General features: G+C 54.4%; 3 protein-coding genes across 4 annotated transcripts in view; 1 reads left to right on the top strand and 2 right to left on the bottom strand.

The window, feature by feature from the left end:
- DNAJC17 (DnaJ heat shock protein family (Hsp40) member C17) overlaps nucleotides 1-13,171 on the top strand; it is a 41,881-nt gene extending 28,710 nt beyond the window's left edge. Inside the window, exons 2-11 of the mRNA XM_025473162.3 lie at nucleotides 2,894-2,963; nucleotides 3,276-3,334; nucleotides 3,547-3,634; nucleotides 5,020-5,105; nucleotides 5,349-5,445; nucleotides 6,021-6,064; nucleotides 6,520-6,597; nucleotides 7,114-7,194; nucleotides 7,550-7,660; nucleotides 12,978-13,171. Coding sequence (XP_025328947.1) covers nucleotides 2,894-2,963; nucleotides 3,276-3,334; nucleotides 3,547-3,634; nucleotides 5,020-5,105; nucleotides 5,349-5,445; nucleotides 6,021-6,064; nucleotides 6,520-6,597; nucleotides 7,114-7,194; nucleotides 7,550-7,660; nucleotides 12,978-13,100 — 837 coding nt within the window. The 3' untranslated portion in view covers nucleotides 13,101-13,171. The remainder of the gene's footprint in view (nucleotides 1-2,893; nucleotides 2,964-3,275; nucleotides 3,335-3,546; nucleotides 3,635-5,019; nucleotides 5,106-5,348; nucleotides 5,446-6,020; nucleotides 6,065-6,519; nucleotides 6,598-7,113; nucleotides 7,195-7,549; nucleotides 7,661-12,977) is intronic.
- Nucleotides 8,659-12,978, bottom strand: C30H15orf62 (chromosome 30 C15orf62 homolog). The gene has a single exon (XM_025473164.3). The coding sequence runs from the start codon at nucleotides 10,588-10,590 to the stop codon at nucleotides 10,063-10,065; it is 528 nt and encodes a 175-aa protein (XP_025328949.3). The 5' UTR covers nucleotides 10,591-12,978; the 3' UTR covers nucleotides 8,659-10,062.
- Nucleotides 13,172-13,360: 189 nt separating the features above from the next.
- GCHFR (GTP cyclohydrolase I feedback regulator) lies at nucleotides 13,361-18,141 on the bottom strand. 2 transcript variants are annotated; one of them, XM_049104379.1, is made up of 3 exons: nucleotides 17,475-18,141; nucleotides 15,017-15,111; nucleotides 13,361-13,857 (listed from the first exon to the last, which is right to left on the bottom strand). In XM_049104379.1, the coding sequence occupies exons 1-3, from the start codon at nucleotides 17,553-17,555 to the stop codon at nucleotides 13,734-13,736; spliced, it is 300 nt and encodes a 99-aa protein (XP_048960336.1). In that variant the 5' UTR covers nucleotides 17,556-18,141; the 3' UTR covers nucleotides 13,361-13,733. The 2 variants fall into 2 exon arrangements, with proteins under 2 accessions (XP_048960336.1, XP_025328951.1); XM_025473166.3 differs by lacking the exon at nucleotides 17,475-18,141 and adding an exon at nucleotides 16,876-17,107.
- Nucleotides 18,142-18,646: the final 505 nt, after the last annotated feature.

Below are 18,646 nucleotides of genomic sequence, written 5' to 3'. Positions count from 1 at the left end.
CTGGAACCTTGAAGAGAGGGTGGGGGAAATGGGGAAAGAACATTAGTATTGTTTTACTTATTGAAGAAAAAAACAACAAACAAAGGGCCCTAAAACATAAAGAATATATAATAAAGAAAAAGAAATGAAGCCAGGGGCACAATAGAGGCGGCGAAAGAGAGAAAGACAAATGATAAGGGCTGAAAGAGTAAAGATGTTTCAAATGTAAACCGTATATAAAACTATCACCTCTTCCCTTATTATTAATATTTTAACAGTGACAACAGAGCTAGATGTTATTTTTTAATGGTGAAAGGCTAGATTGGTTTGGGGAGGCAAGCAGGTGGGCCGGGTGAGCACAGGTAGACGATTGGGAAGGTGGGAGTGTAGGAAAGCACATCCACTGCTCAGAGCCTGTCCTGGGAGTAGGTTCTGTCTCCTGGGCTGAGCCTGCAGAGCCCTGAGAGCCCGAAGGTTGCGGTCGCCCAGGCGGGGAAGGTGTGGTGTCCGCCGCAGCCCAGCAGGTGGCAGCACATCCCAGAGATCCTGGGCTGGGTGGCTGCCTTCCCTTGGCCCCGGAGGTGCCAGTGGAGTGAGTGCGGCACCTGTCCACACCCCCTCCCTTGGTGGTGCTGGCTGCTTTGCCTCTGAAGGTCCTTACTTAGCAACTTTGGGTAGAAGTATTTATTGGTTTCCTCTGAGGAGCCTAGAAAGCCAGTCGGCTTAGCTACTTGAAGAAGTCCTGGGTCCAGAGGCTCCTTCTTGCAGGAGGTTTGAGTGGCAGGTAAGGCGTACAGGCAGAAATGAGGGTAAGGCCTCAGGAAGCAGAGGCAGATTCTGGGATTTTGTGCTCTCCCTTGTCCTTAAAACAGCTGAGTGGGCAATATATGATAGAGAATTTTGGTGGCTATGTTTTTTTATTCTTTACTAACATAAGAAATAAAACTTTTTTCTTTTTAAATTAGAAATACAAGATAAAAACTAAACCTCTCCACCAAGATAACCCCTGTTGGCAATAAAAAATGATAATAAAATAAGATCTGTTTAAGGTTTGAAAATTTGAACTATAGAAAAGTATATAATAAGTAAATGGGGTGCCTGGCTGGCTCAGTTGGTGGAGCATGTGACTCTTGATCTCGGGGTTATGAGTTCAAGCCCATCTTGGGTGTAGAGAGAAGTGTTTCCCTCCCATCCATCCTAAGCCTCTCTCCAAAGGAAATCACTCTTAGGTTCCTTATGATAAGAAAAAAATTTTTCTGGGTGCCTGGGTGGCTCAGTGGTTGAGCGTCTGCCTTTGGCTCAGGTCGTGATCCCAGAATCCTGGGATCAAGTCCCACATCAGGCTCCCAGAAGGGAGCCTACTTCTCCCTCTGCCTGTGTCTCTGCCTCTATCTCTGTGTCTCTCATGAATAAATCAATAAAATCTTAAAAAAGAAAAAGAAAACAGAGGCACCTGGGTGGTGTAGTCTGTTAGGCATCCAACTCTTGGTTTTGGCTCAAGTCTGAGCCCTGCATCGGGCTTCATGCTCAGCACGGAACTTGCTTAAGTTTCTCTCTCCCTTTCCCTCTGCCCCCACCCCGCTCTCTCTCTAAAATAAATAAATCAATCTTAAAAAAAAAAAAGAAAAGGGAAAACAAAGGCTATGCACATGTCCAAGTATTTCTATTTATAGTATTTGTATTTATTTTAAATCCTGAAGTGATCATATTATATATAGTTATCTAAGTCTTGTTTTTTTCATGCTTCATGTACCTTGAAGATCTTTTATTTTTGAGGTATAATTGATATAACAATATTGTCTTGGTTTCTGGGGTACAACATAATGATTTGGTATTTGTATATATTGCAAAACCATCACCACAAGAAGTCTAGTTAGCATCTGTCACCATATATAATTACAATTTTTTTTTTTGCTTGAGATGAGGACTTGAAGATCTTTCTAGTCAACACGTATAGACCTCTGTTTATCATAGTATTTTTGATGTCGATTCTGCACAAAGAGCAATGGAGCTGCCCTACATGTGCCACTCACGACAGAAGCCCTTTTTAAAATTTTTTTAAATTCCTTTTTAAAATTTATCATAGTATTTTTTAATGGGTGTCCCTGTTGATGGAGATTTTGAGTGGTTCCCATGGGAGCTGATATAAACATTGCTGCAGGGGTACCTGGCTGGCTCAGTCAAGTGGAGCATGTGATTCTTGATCTTGTGGTTATAGGTTTGAGCACCACATTCAGTGGAGAGATTACTTAAAAATAAAATCTTTAGGGGTGTCTGGGTAGCTCAGTTGTTTAAATATCTGACTTCAGCCCAGGTCTTGACCTCAGGGTTATGACTTCAAGCCCCATGTTGGGTTCCATGCTGGGTGGGAGCCTACTTAAAAAAAAAAAAACCACAAACACACACCAAAAAAACCACAAACTTTTAGAAAATAAATAAACCCTAATGCAGTGGACATCTTTGTATATTTGCTTTGGGATACTTTTACAAGTCCAAATTCCTAGGAGTGATCAGAAGGCAAATATATTTTAAACCTTGATGGCTAAATTTTTTTTCAGGAGGGGTGCCCAATTTACATGCCCACCAAGAGTGTGTGAGTGCCTATTTCCAGGTGGCTGTAAAGAAATCTGACCCTGCCCAGAGCCCTTTTACATCCTTTCTGTTGACACTGGTGCTCAGCAGGAAGGAGACCCAGCTCCTCTGCTGCAGGACAGCAGTCAGCTCCCTCTCTGGCTTTTGCCTCCTCCACTGCAAATCTCCTCAGAGTTTGTGAGGTGACTGTTTCAGTATGGGAAACAACAGCCTTTCTTTTAGTGAGGGGGAGTACACTTGGATTCCCTTTATTGCTTCAGTGAGATTTTCCTGTCTGTCCTGGGGTGAGAGAGTGAATAACCACATCTTCTGACTCTTCCAGGTGAAGAAGGCATATAGACAGAAGGCCCTCTCCTGCCACCCAGACAAAAATCCAGATAATCCCAGAGCAGGTGAGACTCTTCTAAGTGTGGGAAGGTGAGACCTGCTCACGTGGGCATGGTGTCTTCCCATCTCTGCTTCCGTGTGAGTGCTGGCATACACGCATGCAGCCTGGCTTTGGGTGTGTAGCCCCAAGCCTGCACTTTGCCTGCTGGGGGTGTCTGGTCAGCTGCCTATACGTCCCCCTTCCCCTTGCTGGTCCATCATCTGCTGATGTCGCCCTTCCTACCAGTCTGTGGCTTCTTTGAAGTGCTTTTCCAAGGGAGCACACCATCATCAAGCCTGACTTCATTTTTCTCCTCTTTTTTGATCTGTATTTTTAGCTGAGCTCTTCCACCAGCTTTCTCAGGCCTTGGAGGTACTGACCGACACTGCAGCCAGGGTAAGCTCCTCCTCCTCTATGAATTGTCCCCTGTGGTTAGAGACCACTCTGACACCTCGGCCTCAGTCCCCCATACTCTGCCATGCAGCAGTCCTTGCTGCCCCAGCCTGGAGGCCTGGTCAGGCTGCCTCCTGACCGCTAGGGGGCTACATGGCTACGGTCCATGCTTGTCCTCAAGCTGATGGCTCCCCGGTGTTCCTTTCTCCTGCCAGGCTGCATATGACAAGGTCAGGAAAGCCAAGAAGCAGGCAGCAGAGCGGACCCAGAAACTTGATGAGAGAAGGAAGAAAGTGAAGCTTGGTAGGTGACATCATGGTGCTGGGTGGCCTGTGGTTTCCCTGGGCCATCCGCATGCACCCATCACCTTTCTTCCTAGAACTGCAGTTCTAGCATCTCACAGCTTTTTGGCTGCAGCTCTGGGCAGAGCCCTGCTCTCAGGGTGGATCCTAAAGGACACTCTTAGGAATAACAACAATGACTAGATTTACTATTAGCTAGCATTGTGACAGATGCTTTACAGTCTCCTTTAATTATCACAACTATCCAAGGAGGTGGGTATTACTAAGTCCATTTTTTATAGATAAAGAAGCTAAGGCACTAAAAGGATAAGAACTTGCTGAAGCTGGGATTTAAACCCACGCAGTATGAGTAAAGTCTGTGTTCTTGTTCAGCATGCCATTCTGGGTCTTTTGATGCATTCCAGCCTCACTTCTGCACAGAGCTTTCATTCTTTGGAGGTGTATTTTTATTTTGGTGTATTTTGAATATCGTAACATCTACCCACTCCAAGCGTACAATTCAGTTACTTTTAGTAAATTTCCCAAATGGTACAACTGTGACTATAAATCAGTTTTAAAATATTTTCATCACTGCAATAAGATTGTTCCAGGTAGTTTTTACCCAGTATTTCTCCCCTTCTTCTTATCTATTTGACATGCATATATTTAATATGTACATATACCATCCCAATACATTTATCTTGCTATCAAAAACAAACAAAAACCCAGAGATTCTAGGTAAGTAATTGCTCAGAGAAGAAAGCCATGAGTCCCAGGCCTGGGATGATGGTTTGTCACAGCACCTGGCCTGGCCTAGGGCCACAGCAGGTTTCTCTTGGAAGGTGGGAAGGGCTCCAGGTCATGGGGTGATGTGTGCTCGCTTCAGCAGCACATATACTAAAATTGGATATGGGGTGATGTCCTCACACAGAATCTGCTATCCCTTTAGGAGCCACCATGGTTGGGTGGTAAATGTGAGCTGAGAGGGAGGTAAAGAAGACAGTGGGGACTTGATCTCTGTGGTGGGAGAAACATCAACACCAAGGTTGAGGTCAGGTTGTGATGCCAAACCACAGGAACAGGCCAGCAGCTCCACCCTTGGCATCCCTGCCACATGGCCCTGGGCTGCTGACATAAGCACCCACCCACACCCTGTTCACTGATCAGAGAACCAGCTTGGTCAGCGTGAGCTGACTTAACTCTTCCAGACCCCAGCCACTGGAGCCTATATTTCATCTGTGCTATGACCTTTCTCAATTCAATAAACACTAACTTATGAAGCTCATGGGCATGGAGGGAGGGTGCAGAGTTACTATATGTTTTGATCCTGCATGAGATTTTGGGCGGGCTGAGGACATGTAGAAAGCGCTTAGACCAGCCATTGGGTCATTCACCTCTTGTACCCAGACCTGGAGGCCCGAGAGCGCCAGGCCCAGGCCCATGGCAGTGATGATGAGGAGGAGAGCCGGAGCACCAGGACGCTAGAGCAGGAGGTGAGCATCCAGGCATGCTCGCCTGAAGCCATCAGCAAGAGGAGGAGGGTGGGCCTAAGTGGCTGTCGTGGCGGGGATGGCATGCCCTCTCCCTGTTCTTCTGTGGGATCTGGGTAATCTGTCCCACCTGCAGGTTGCTGGGCCCTAGCTTACAGGTGGAGCCTCCCAGGGACCTTCACAAGGTGAGCCAACCTGGAATTGGATCTGCACAGAATTGTCACTCCCCCTAACCCCGCTCTGCAGATCGAACGCCTTAGAGAAGAGGGTTCCCGGCAGCTGGAGGAACAGCAGAGGCTGATCCAGGAGCAGATACGGCAGGAACGGGAGCAGAGGTTGAGAGGTAAGCATCCATCACCCCCACCCACTTGCCCTCTGAGGCAGCTCCAGATGCCAGAGCAGCCACACTGGCTGCTTGGTGGAGTTGCTATGGAGGCTTCCACCTGCTTGGAACCCTGGGGGCACCTGACTCACATATGCCACCTGTTCCTTCTTCCCACCACTTCTCTGAGGCCAATTGTCTTTCACTCTGCCTGAGATCTCCTGGCCCTTTTTGTCGGAGTCCTAAGCAGAGCTGGCTCTATTTTGGAGCAGATCAGTAGGGGAAAGTCTCTGGGATACTTTGTTTCAGTAGAACTGTGGCATTTGTGCCTCCATCTCATCCTCCAGGAAAGTGTTCAGAATCCTTCGCTGGCAGAGTGCTAATCGTGGCCCTCAGCAGGCTGCTGGGCAGACCATCCCTGAGGTGGCAGCTTCTCTGGATGGGGGTGGGATTGCCTCTACCTTCCCCGTGAAGCTCATCAGCAAGGCAGGCAGGCAGTTCTGGGTTGTGTCTCCCACAAGTTCTGGGTTGTGTCTCCTATAGAGAACCTTCTGGCTCCCTCCTGTCTACCTTGCTAATTTTCCCAAATTTTTTAGGAAAGGCAGAAAATCCTGAAGACAGAGGAACCCCCAAGCTAAAGGTGAGCCTTGTGGGATCCCTGAGGAACTGCACACTACCTCTTGCAGCAAGAACAGATGCTTCTGGGGGATTGAAGGGTTCTGGTAGAGACACTGGGTCTCTGGGAGCCAGCAGCACTACCCACATCCTTCCATCCTCCACTGCCTGGGGATCAGGATGGCCTCTCGGAGCTTGCCACGAAAGGCCCTCCTAGCCCTGGTGGTTGCTGGGCAGCACTCCTCAGAAGCCCTGGAAGGAGAGCATCTCATAGGGCTGGAAGTGCGGCTTTGGGTGAGCAGGCCGCCCTGTCTGTCCATCTTCAAGAGGAACATGTTTTTGCGGGGGTGCCTCCTAGACTACAAGTGCCTGGAAGACTAAGTGCCTGGTGTCGCTCAGACTGTAAAGCTCAGGTGTGGCGCTGGGACCATTCAGGCCAAGGTCAGTGTTTAATAATGACCCTCCCTGCTGTCCTTTCAGCTAAAATGGAAATGCAAGAAGGAAGATGAGTCAAAAGGCGGCTACTCCAGAGATGTCCTCCTGCAGCTTTTCCAGAAGGTCTGCTCTGCTGCCTTCCCCTTTTCCCATTATCTCCATCTGCATCTCAGCGAAACACCAAATCTCTGTGGGTAAACTTCCCTTAACATTTCTACCAGCCCTTTTTTCTGTCTCACAGACCATAGGGCAGCCTGGAGGCTTTCTCCAGCCATGGCCCTCCAGTCCCTGTGTTGCCATATGCCTTCTGCCCTGGTCTCACCTTCCCTTCCCAGCTCTCGCCCTTGCCATCTGAGTGTGTGGGGAGAGACGAGGTGGGCAGGTGGCACAAGACCCCCGTCCCCTTCCCCACTATCCGGGGCAGTCTGAGTCTTCTTCCTTTGCCCAGCTCTCCTTTGCTGTTCTTCCGTATCCCAGCAAAAATCTTCTTTCTTTCCCATCTCTGATCCCTCTCCGGGGATCTCAGCAACAAAGCATTATCCCCTAGCTAGAAATGCTCCAGCAGGCCTCAGGCCAACGCAGACTTGTCTTGCACCTGAAGGCTGAGCCATGCTTACTGGGAACCCCTTGTCCTCACAGTACGGAGAGGTGCTCAACCTGGTGCTTTCCAGTAAGAAGGCTGGCACTGCCGTGGTGGAGTTTGCAACCATCAAGGCTGCGGTGAGTGTTGTGTGAGGCTTTGGGGGGCACTGGTGGCCCCACTATTCCAGACTAGGGAGCCAGTACTGTGGGCCCTCTCAGCTTAGGTATCCACAATCCAACCCCATTCCTGGGAGTAGAGGCACAGCCAGTGAAGGTAAGGGCAGAAGAACGCTCTGGGGATGAAGGAGAGCATAGACTGACTCTGTTTCCTACTGCCTGGCTCTATACCCTCTGCCCTCCTGTAGAAGCTGGCAGGCCTGTGAAGTTGCTTGGTTTTGCCTGGAGGATGAGAGTGGTGGTTCTAGTTCTTTCTGAGAGCCACTTTATAGCTGTTTGGAGCCGTGTGACCAGAACTGGGTACTGTGTTTGGCAGGAGCTGGCTGTCCAAAACGAAGTGGGCCTAGTTGATAACCCTCTGAAGATCTCCTGGTTGGAGGGACGGCCCCAGGGCATGGGGGGCCCCAGACATGCAGGACTGTCACAGGTAAGGAACCATGCCTCTCAGCTGAGTCTGCTCAGGGTTTGAGGGACCTTTTCCTGTTTGGGCTCTTCTTAGGGCCCTTTCCTCCCAAATCCCAATTTGTCAGGAGCAGAGTGAGAAAGGCAGGTTTGCCAACCTGAACAGGACTGTGGTTCTGTTGTCTTCTTGTCTCTGAGTGCCAGGACCTACCCCGACCACCCCCACCCCACCCCCCCGCCCAGAATTCTTAGACCTTACTTTCCCCACACATCCTGGTCTCTTTTGTGCTCTCACTGTCGTCCAGAGGGGCTTTCCTGGCCCATGGGCTGCTTGGCTGTGGTGAAGCATTCTTAGACTACCTGGTGCTGCAGGGAAGGAAAGGGCAGGCCATGTGAGCAGCTGCTTGCTCCCCAGCTCTGGTTCTTCAGGTGTGTCTGTGGCTGCTCCAGACAGGGGCTGACCATCAAGAGGCAGAATTTCCTTAGAAATGACGCTGGCTACTCTGCTGGCACTGGGGCACGGCCTGGGTGCACGCCTTGTGGTGAAACACAGATTGCTGCCGATTGGCGCTGGTGCTGGCTCTTAGTCCTCACAGCTCTCTGTGAGGGCTTTTGTTCAGCACCTGCACAGGCACACATGCACACGTGATCCTGATCACACCACCCCACGTGGGTGGGACAGAGAGCGTTTGGGCCCAGAGCTGTCCCTTCTCCGAAATGGCCTGCAGATCTGTGTGGGAGCCTGAAGCTGCTGTGTTCACAGAGTGCTCCGTGGGGGGAGGGGGTGGGCCCCCAGGGGCTCACAGGGCTTTGCTCTCATTGCCTCAGCACCCGCCCCCCCCCCCCCCCCCCCCCCCCCCCCCCCGTGCTCCTCAGCTGGCTGTGAGGACTGGAAGCTCCCTAGGAGTGTGTCTCAGATCCTGGACAGGGGAGGAAGATGAACTGGTCAGAGCCCTTCTTTAGAGACCTCATTCCCCACTGTTAAGTTGCAGCATTTCACAGCCCCAGATGACACTCCATAAGCCATGTTACAAAGAACTTTATTCATTATTTCCTGCATCCAGAGGGGAGCCTTTCAACTCAGCAACAAGTCCGCACAGAGGAGGGAAGGGGGAAGACACAGATCTGGGTATGAAAGCAGTGTGCATCAAAGCTTCCTCTCCCCCTCTACCATGCTCAGAGAGGCCTGGAGGGTCAGAACCACGTGACCCATTGTGTTCTGGTTTCAAGTCTTCTGTCCAGGCCATAAGGCAGGGGCAGTAGCATACCTTTGGTCTTGACCAGTGGGCTCAGCGCTGGATGGCAGGCCCCCTTCATCAGCAGGTGTGGGCAAAGCAGAGCTCCCCAATCCTGGTGGAGGATTCTGGAGACTAGCTGAGCTCCTTGACTGTAACAGTCACGAATTTCATGCCCATCCTTGATCCAGTCTTCCTAAGCTCTTTGGGCAGAAAGGGAAATCTGCCACTGTTGCTACATTTCCCAAGTGTTCCCATCAATAATAATTCTGAGAACTCCCCCGAGCAGCCCTTTGCTAGCTGTGTCTGTCCTTGGGCTGGCGTTCCCTACCACCACCTACCTCGGCACCAGGGAGTGCCTTGGGCAGCTGCGTTGGAGGCTTGTTTCTTTGTCCCTTTTCTGCAAATGATTTGTTTGGCTTTCTCCCAAGTATAAGAGTACAACTTGGCCCCTCTGCATGCCTCACCAGCCCCTGCCTTCCCCTGCAGGTCCTGTTGGGCTCCCCCTCTCCACCACCCCGTGCTGCGGCACTTGTGGCTCCAGGCTGTGGTCTAGACCAGTGCTGCCCAGTAGGGCTTTCTCGGGTGATGTCCGTGTTCAACCTGCACTGTCCCGTGGTACCATTAGTCACATGTGGCTGTTGGACATCTGAAATGTGGCCAGTGCAACCAAGGAACTAAATTCTTAATTTTACTTAATTTCAATTTGAACAGCCACAGGTAGCCAGTGGCTTTCCCCTCAGGTCTCCCCACTTTGCTCTTTGGCCTGGGTTGAACCGCTCTTGCCTAGACCTATCCTGTGATGTCTCTCTGTTAACCGTGGCTGCAGAGGGGGCTGGTGCCGGGCACTTGATTGATCTCTGCAGTCCATATATCCTCCTCTCCCCAACTCCCCCCCTGTTGGCCTGTGCCTGCTTTCTATGGTTACAAGCATGGCCTCCCTTTCCCACCCTGGCCAACTGCCTTCAGGGCTCCTGCCAGCAAGTGCCCCCTCACAGCACTTCCAGCTTGTCTCTGTGCCTCTGTCCCCCCCGCTCCAGGGTGACAGAGAAGACTGTTCAGGACCTGGAGGGCAGGCAGGATCCTGGATTCTTATCCCTACCTTTTTCTTCATCTGGAACTGACCCCTTCTTCCTGGGTCTCCAGGCTTCTGCTCTTCCAGTTACCCCACCGCTGCCCACCTGCACCCCATTCAGAAGCTAGGTTCACTTGGAAATTGCTCCCTCAGCATCTGTAGAACTTCCTCAAGAAGTGAAATCCCCAGGTCCACTTTGAAGGAGAAGAAGGGATCATTGAGGTCTGGAGCAGGTGTCCTCTGGGAAGGGGGAGTGTCCAAAAAGTTGTCCTCAGAGTAGTGGTGGAGGGCGCCCGCCAGGGACAGCGCTGAGGGCAGGGTGGCCGAGTAGTCAGTGGTGTAGGCAGGTGGGGGCTCCAGGATGTTGGGGCAGCTGGAGCTCTCTCGATAGAGGCGTGGAGGCTTGGGTGGGGCCAGCAGGGTGGCCCGGGGCTGCTCGTCCCCCCACAGAGGCAGGCGCCGACCATCTGGCCGGCCTCGCAACTCCCGGATGACCTCTCGGTTGCTGTACTCCTCATGGTCCCCACCAGCTGTGCTCGCCTGGCTAAGCACACTGCCCTGTCGCCGGAGTCGCCTCGGCCGCCCCAGGCTCAGCCGCTTCAAGAAGGAGGCGTTGCGGAAGGAGCCTTTCCGCCAGGTCTCCATGGCACCCAGGGGAGCCAGCAGACAAGCCTGGTACCTCAGCAGCCCAGTTCAAGAGAAGCTAGGGACCATTAGGTTCCTGCTGGAGCAGCGAATGGCAAGAATCCGGAGACCGCCCTAGTGGGCTAGAAGCACAGACTTTTGGCCAGCATCTTGGAGGGTGGGAGGAGATCCTGGGAAGAGGGTGCTTTTGTCCTGGAGAGCAGAGAGGTGGGAGTTCCTGGTGACAGGGGTCTCCCAGAGTGACAGGAGTGGCCTGGTGACTTGATAGGGCAGTGGGAAAAAAACCCAAGAGGAAGAAGCAGCACTTACTGGAGTCAGAGTCAGAGTGCAGGGGGCTCCCTGAGGTGCCAGAGCTGGATCTTGAGGTGCTAGGGCAGCCTGTACAGCTTCCTCAGCATCCGGCTCCTCCAGGTGGGCCTGAGTTCACCTACCCTCCCCGGCCCCTGCCCCTGGCTTCAGGGCAGCGCGGGGCCAGGCCTCTCTGCCGCAGCTCCCGGACTCTGATTAGTGGCTTGGCTGTTTGTGCCAGTATGCGGCAGTGGGGATGTGTTGTTTTCAGGTGACTCAGTCAGGTGGGAAGCCGGGTTTCATGCTCTTAGGTAATTGCAGCATCTGGGGACCGGGATTGGGCCAGCTGTGGCCAACACCCCAGGGCAGTGGGGAGCTTTGGATTCCCCTGAGGACTCTCTGGGGGCAGTCCTGCTTTGTGTCACCAGTTGCCTCCTTTTGCCCCCACAGCAGTATGGCCTCGGAGCCCTAGCTGGTGGGCCTGGATCCCCAACCCCGCTCCATCCCCCAAGTGTCTGGGAGGGAGGAGCTCAGGGAGGGTGGGAATTAATTGAAAGGCAGGCATGTGGAACAGTTGTTGGGGAAGGAAGAGAGACCTGTCACTGGTGTGGGTGACTCAGTCCTGAGGCCTGGTGATGGCCCTCATTAGCCAACCCTGCAGGTATGAGGGGGAAGAGGCAGAGGGTGTGTTAACGGGAAGCAGCCCCATGCCTATAAAGGGCTGGCTCCTCCCTTGGCTGGGCTCAGGGCATGCCTGGGTGACTCTTAAGTTTGCTCTGCAGAGCAGCATTACCTGAAGGTGGGAGAACTGTCCTCCCCTCAGCCTGCCGCCAGGCAGTTCCTCAGCTTCCCGGATTTACTCCTGTGGCCTCAGGGTCGGGGGGAGTACTTGAGGGCCACGGTCCTGCTGCTTCCTATCCTGCCTTGCTCCAGTCCTTTCCCTTGGGTTGCCTGGGCCTTATTTGGGGACCCTCTGTAGAAAAGGCTGGGCCACATGGGGCTGCACTATCAGCAGTGCCTGGGCCTGGCTGGGAGGGCACCTGTTCTCGGCGCTGCCACAGCCTGGGACAGATGAGAAGGCTGGGACTGTCAGAGAAGCAGGGGGATCTGGACTGAGTCACACTTCCTGGTTCTGTACAGCCCTTGCTTCAAACCTGTTGGCCACGGTCTGGCATATTAACCCCAGCCACTCCCTTCATAATCCCCAGGTCACTGACCACTGAACTTCCCTCCCTGGCTTTTTCCGTGAGTGCACACTCACTGGGTCTCGAACAAGGCTCAGCAGTCGGCCCTGCGTTGCAACCCCTGGCCTGGCTCACTTCTGCGCCAGTTCGGGTGGTCTTCACACTTCCCACAGCTTCGGCTGTACTGATGGAAGAGGTGATTTCATTCCCACTGCAGACCTTATCAGGGCGTGGAGTTGGTGGATCAGAGCTCCGCCAGAGCTGTCGCTCCACCCCACAGCCTTGGTGCACTGGGTTGGTTGTTTGTTATTCTTTTGATTATTAACGTACAGCACTCTTTAATCCCCCGCACTGTGCTGGCAAGATCATAAAAGAAAAAGACACAGGCCCTGCCCTCCGGCAGCCCTGGCGTGTATTTTTAGGAGGCAAGCGGCCTCATGCTTGCTTCTCCCAACGCCGGGCCCATTGAGGCTGCGTCTCGGGTAGGGCTCCCTCCCCTCCGGCCTGGCAGGAGCCCAGCAGGAGCTCGACGGCGGGAGGGAGGCAGCTGGGAGGGGCTGTGCTCTCCGAGGACGTTTCTGGACGTTTCTGCACCTCGCACAACCCCTTCACCGGAAACCGGCGAGAACCAGGAAAGGAGTGTCCAATACAGGGCAGGGAGGAAATGAAGGCAGCCAGGGCCTGGCTGGCGCATGGAGTGATTCAGCCGGAGATGAGACGGCGCAGGGCTGCCCCATGGAAGGCCTGGGGCGGGGGGCTGAGAGCTGCTGGAGATGGACGCGAGGGGAGCCCCCTGGCAGGGCCCGGGCGTCCGCACTCCTTGGCTCAGGTTCAGCCTAGGCCCAGTCCTGCAAGTCTGGAATGCGGGGCTGTGCCCTGCGGTGCGGCCCTGACCTGGTGCCCCCTGTCCCCCAGGGCTCGGTGCTGTCGGAGAGGGACTACGAGAGCCTCGTCATGATGCGCATGCGCCAGGCTGCTGAGCGGCAACAGCTGATCGCCCAGATGCAGCGGGAGGATGAGGTGGGGCAGCCCACGTAGCCCTCAGCCCCAGCGCACGCAGCCACAGCCCTCTTCCTAAGCGTCACCAATAAACTTTTTTTTTTTTTTTTACAAGAGTCTATCTCTATTGCATATGTAGGTGTAGGGTGCTGGCTCACCCATGTGTGGCCCTGGTTCCTGGGCTCTGCCTGAAAGGGTTTCCCCCAGGCCTGCTTCTCCCTTCCCGGGGGAGGGCAGACGTCGCAGGAGGCGTTCCTCGCAGCGAGGGTCACTGCGCCAGCAGAGCAGAGGAGCCACCATTCATCACAGTCCTTTATTGGCTTGGACTAGCTCCACAGGACCCTCCTGCCCGCCAGGGCCATCCTCCTGCAGGGCTCCCCGGTCCTGGCCAGGAACAAGCTGGCTCTTCAGGCCCCTCAGCCGGCTCGCAGAGCACAGCCTCCCCCGGGGCTCTCAGCCCGGGAGAAGCTGGAGGAGCAGCTGGCGGCGGGGGCGGGGGCCCTGCCTCTCCCACTGGCTGAGGCAAGTTTCAGCAAAGGCCATTCACTGCCCAGTGCCACCAGGCTAAGGAAAAGGACAAGTCGGGAAGAGAGGGGCCAGGCAGTGAGTGACTGGGGATTCAGGACTGGGGCCCATGGCAACCGCTCAGAAAAGGGGTGCTCGGCGTGAGAGTCACTCCTTGTGCAGGCACCACACCAGCGTCTGGCCCACCCCTGTCATGCTCAGCACACGGAAGCCCTTGCGTTCCAGCTTGTCCAGGACAATGCGGGGAGGATCGTTGACAAAGTACTCATAACTGTGAAGAGAAGGGGGAGAGGGGACAGCATGAGGGGGACAGCGGAGACCCCATACACACCTGGTATCTGCTGATGGCCAGGCCTGGGCAGGAGTCCTGGTATTTGCTGAGTGCCTTCTAGGTACTAGGCTAAGTGCACACTCCTTGCCCCCTTCCCTGTTAAGCACATGGCTTGCATATTTTGTTTCTTCTTCCCAACAACCTACAGAAGGTTCCCATTTTATAAATAAGAAATCTTGGAGGGGTTGAGTTGCTTTCCAGATGTCATACGGAACCTATGTAAGTCTGCTGACAGCCCCATGTGCCCTGGGCCACTGTACTATTTAGGAGGAATGGCCTTTTCTCTCAAGGCCCTCCCACGCTGCCAAAGGGCTCTGCCCTGCAGTCCTGGAGCAACAAGTTGGCCCCTAATAGCTCCTGGCTCTGGGTGCTGCTCCCTAGCACAGAGAATGCTTGCTGTCCCTCCTTTCAGGGTTAACTGAAGGTGAAGGGCTCCAGTCAGATAAACAGCTCGAGCCCCAAGCTGGGCATCTTGAGACAAATGCCTCATGGTAAAGGAATGGGGTTGGCTTCAGCCCTCCAACCTTGACCCAAGGGGCTCCTCCTTCCCCTCTTTGAACTGGGGCTCATTCTTGCAACATTTCTCATGAGTTCCAAGCCTGTGGAGCTGGTATGAAGAATGCCAGGGGAAGTGGCCAAGTTCCCAGGCAGCAGCTGAGCTGGAGGTAGGACCCAGGCTGCCGCAGAGTTGAGCTTTCTTACTCAGATAGTTCAGGACAGAAACCTTTGTCTCTGTGCCTGTCTTTGTCTCTATAGGGTCCAGCTTCAAGATAAGAGGACACAAAAAAAAAAAAAAAAAAAAAAAAAAAGATAAGAGGACAGGATAAGGAGTATTCCACTTACAGAGTCCTCCATCCAGTCTGACTCTGTCCTGGGGTTCCCTTGTGAAGGGAGGGCCAGTGAGAAAGCTTTCAGAGCAAGCCTGGGGGCTGCAGTAAGACCACAGACAGGACCAACCCTCAGAGGACGGATCCCCATGGTGCCGGCAGGGCCTCTGAGGCTGGGCAGTGGCATCATCCCTGGGCTTGGTTGTGTAAAGGAATTAGGAACAGGTCTTGGGACCAGCATAGAAAAGATCCTTAGGAATGCCATTACTTACAAGTTGTTTCCCAGGACGCTTCTCTTTGAGGCCCCCAGATAGCGCATCAGCTCTGGATCTGAGTGCTCATCACCCACCATGGTAGGGCCCACCTCCTGCAAGGTAAGCCACAGTGGCTGCTGGGTTGGCTGCCAGAGAGAGGTGGAAGGTCTCCGTCCATCCTCCCCTGCCTGCTGGCCCTGAGCCAGTCTCAGTTCAAGGCTGGTGAGGGTGCTGAGGCACCTGGGGACTAAGCACAGGCTGGGGAGGGGTGGAGCCCTCAGTGTTCAGGCAGGGCAAGGTGAGGTGTCCCTAGCCCCTCCAAGCTGAGCTGCTCGTTGTCCGCCTACTGGCAACTTCCTACCAGGCATCACTACCCATGTTTGTGTATATCAGAATCACCTGGAAAACAGAAATGAAATATACGTCCCCACAAAAACTTGTACAGGAGTGTTCAGAGCAGCACTGATTCACAAGACCCAAAAAAGTGGAAACAGCCTAAATGTTTGTCAGCTGACAAATGGATAAAGTAAACTGTGATGTAGCTACACAATGGGATCTTACTTGGCAAAAAAGAGGAATGAGCATCCTACAATATGGATGAACCTTGAAAACCTGGAAGTGAAAGAAGCCAGGCCCAAAAGACCATGTATTACCACGGAAAGTAGATTAGTGGTTACACAGGGCTGGGGGCTCGCGGGTGCGGGTAGTGAGGAGTGACTGCTAAGATACAGGGTGTGGGTACAGGCTTTCTTTTCAAGGGGATGAAATGTTCTAAAATTATGGTGATGGCTGCACAACTCGAGTATGCTTTAAAAATACTGTACACTTAAAGTTGGTGAATTCATGACCTATGTATGCTATATATCAACAAAGATATGCATTTGTATATATTTACATATATGTAAATATATATTTATATATTAATATATATTAATATATAAAAATATATTATATATATTAATATATATTTACATATATTATTATATATATTTATATATATTAAAAATCCCCCGCAGAGCACTGAATGCCCGAGCCCCAGGCTTAGAGGGTAGTTTGGGAGGCCCGGGAAGGGGCCCAGGAGTGCACATTTTAACTGCACAAGTATCTGGTTCTCCAACCACTGCCCTAAGGCACTGCCGGGGCCTCACCTGTGCGCGGGGACCTCCGCGCCTCCCCCCCCCCCCCCCCGCCCCCACCTCCACCTCAAGGGAGCTGTGCACCTGCTGACGGATCACCCAGCACTTAGGGAGTGCGAAGGGGCGCGGGTGCCAGCTGGGGCGCCCAGTCGTACCGTTCTGAAGTTAAAAGATTTCTGGGGCGACCAGCACCGTCTTGGACCAGGAAACTGCACCCAGAGAAAGGGGCGTCACTTCTGACTCCGAGTGGTCTCCCCCTCCTTCTCTCCTAAAGCCTTCCAGGAAGTGCCCGAGGATGCCGTTAGTGGCTGTAGGGGGGCCAGGCGCTTGGCAGAGGTGTTCTGGCGTCTTGGCGCGTCTTTTCCGAACCTCTTTCCCCCAGTACTTCCCCCCCCCCCCCCCGCGGGGCTGCGCTGCGTAGGGCGGTGGGTGCTGCCCACGTGAGGCCAGGGCGCCCTGGCTTTCTCGGGCGGGCAGGTGGGGCAGGAGCCGCAAGCGCCCGGGTCACTCGGCCGCGGGGACGCACGCACTCCACCCGCTCGCCGTCCGGCCGGGGCGCCCCGGGAGCCCGGCGACGTGGGGGGCCCCGCCCCGCCGCCCGAGGGGGCGTGTCCCGGGCGGCCTCCGGCCCGGGTCGCAGGCGGGCGCTGCCCGAGAGGGAGGGGCCGAGGTGCGGCGGCAGCGCCGCGTGCCCCGGCCGGGCCCCAACCCTGTGCCAACTGCGGGCCGGCGGCTACTCACCATGCGGGTCTGGGTGCTGATGAGCACGTAGGGCATGGTGCGCGCGTCCGGGCCGGGCTCCCACCAGGGCTTCGGGCTCGGCGCCGACGCCTGCCCCTCGGCCTCGGGACTGTGCCCGGCGCGCCGAGTCCACTTACTCCGGCTCCGGCCTGGGGCGGCCCCAACCCCGGGCGCCCGGCCCGTGACCGCCGCGCCGGCCAATCAGGAGCAGGCGCCCGGGACGCGCCCCCGCACTTGACGATTCGGGGCCCGCCTCCTGCCGGGGGCGCTGCTCCCGGACCCCCGCGCGCGGCTGCCGCGAGGAGGGAGAGGCCCGCGGGGCTCGGCGGCTGCCGCGGCCCCTGCGCCCTCTTTCCGCGCGCCTCGGGCCCTGGGTTCCGAAGTCCTGCTGCTCCCCGGCCCCGGCCCCGTGAAGCAGAGCGGGGAGCAATCGGCGACCCTCCCGAAGGTCTCTCCCAAGCTCCAGCCCAGCCCACCCGGGACACCTTAAAGCCCTGGGCAGATCCCACTCCCCGTCCCCGGACGCGGCCTCCGCGGCCTCCGTCGGCGCTCGGGAGACCGGGGCGGGGGGTGGGGGGCGGGCACTGCCGAAGTCCCACCTCGCGCGCCCTGCGCCTCCGCCTCTGGCTCCGATTCCTGGCAGCGTCCGAACCTCGCATTGCCGTGCCCCCCGGGTACATGGGTAAAGGGACTGAGCCCTCGGCCGTGCGCCGGCCGCGCGGGGCTTGAAAGCGACGGAATGTGGCCCTCACGTCGGAGGGCGTCCCGCCGGGCCGACCAGATGCGGCGCGCGGGAAAAATCCGAAAACTCCGAAGATTCTTTACGTGCCCTGTGATTAGTTCTCTGAAAAGCAAAGCGAAACCGAAGCAGTCTGACCTTCCCTGGCCCCGAAGGGCCCTCGGCGGGCGCGCTCTGTCCCGCGGCAGCTTCACGGCCTGCAGAGCGCGGCAAGGGAAGCAGGAGGCTGCGATCCTGAACGACTCGTACTGGTCTAATTGGTTATTCCGTACTTTCTACCACTATTCCTCACCTCCAAGACTAACAATTTAGCTAGAGAGATAAGATAGTCATGCCTACCAAAGGGTTCGTTAAACTGACAAAGGATTAATGCTCAGGATATATTAACTCCTGCAAATCAACAAAAGACAAGTCAATAGAAGAAACATGGGCAAATGACTTGACTAGACACTTTCGAAAGAGAGAATGGAAATGGCCAATAAACCTATAACATGACATTCAATATTATTAAAAATCCCAGATATGCAATCAAACTACATTTTATTTTATTCTTTTAGAATTTATCTATTGGGGTGCCTGGATGGCTCAGGTCATGATCCCGGGGTCCTGGGATGGAGCCCCACATCAGGCTCCTTGTTCCACGGGGAGCCTGCCTCTCTCTCTCTCTGTCTAATAGATAGAGACAGACTGCACCACAGGGAGGGGCAGAGAGAGAAGGAGAGAGACAGTCTCAAGCAGACTCATGGGCTGAGTTCAGAGTCCATACTGGGCGAATCCCACCACCCTGAACCCTGAGCCAAAACCAAAATTCCAAGGTTTAATCCACTGAGCCACCCAGGTATTCTTCAAACTACATTTTAACTGAGTGCCTGGTGGCTCAGTCGGTTAAACGTGTACCTTTGGCTCAGGTCATGATCCTGGGGTCCTTGGATTGAGTCCTGAGTCAGGCTCCCTGCTCATCCGGGAGCCTGCTTCTCTCTCTCCCTCTGCCCTTACTTCCCACTTGTGCTTGTGCTTTCTCTAATAAATAAA

This window comes from Canis lupus, chromosome 30 (assembly GCF_003254725.2).
Source record: "Canis lupus dingo isolate Sandy chromosome 30, ASM325472v2, whole genome shotgun sequence".
NCBI classification, from domain to species: domain Eukaryota; kingdom Metazoa; phylum Chordata; class Mammalia; order Carnivora; family Canidae; genus Canis; species Canis lupus.
Note: the sequence above shows the minus strand (reverse complement) of the source record. Positions and strands in the feature narration are given on the sequence as shown.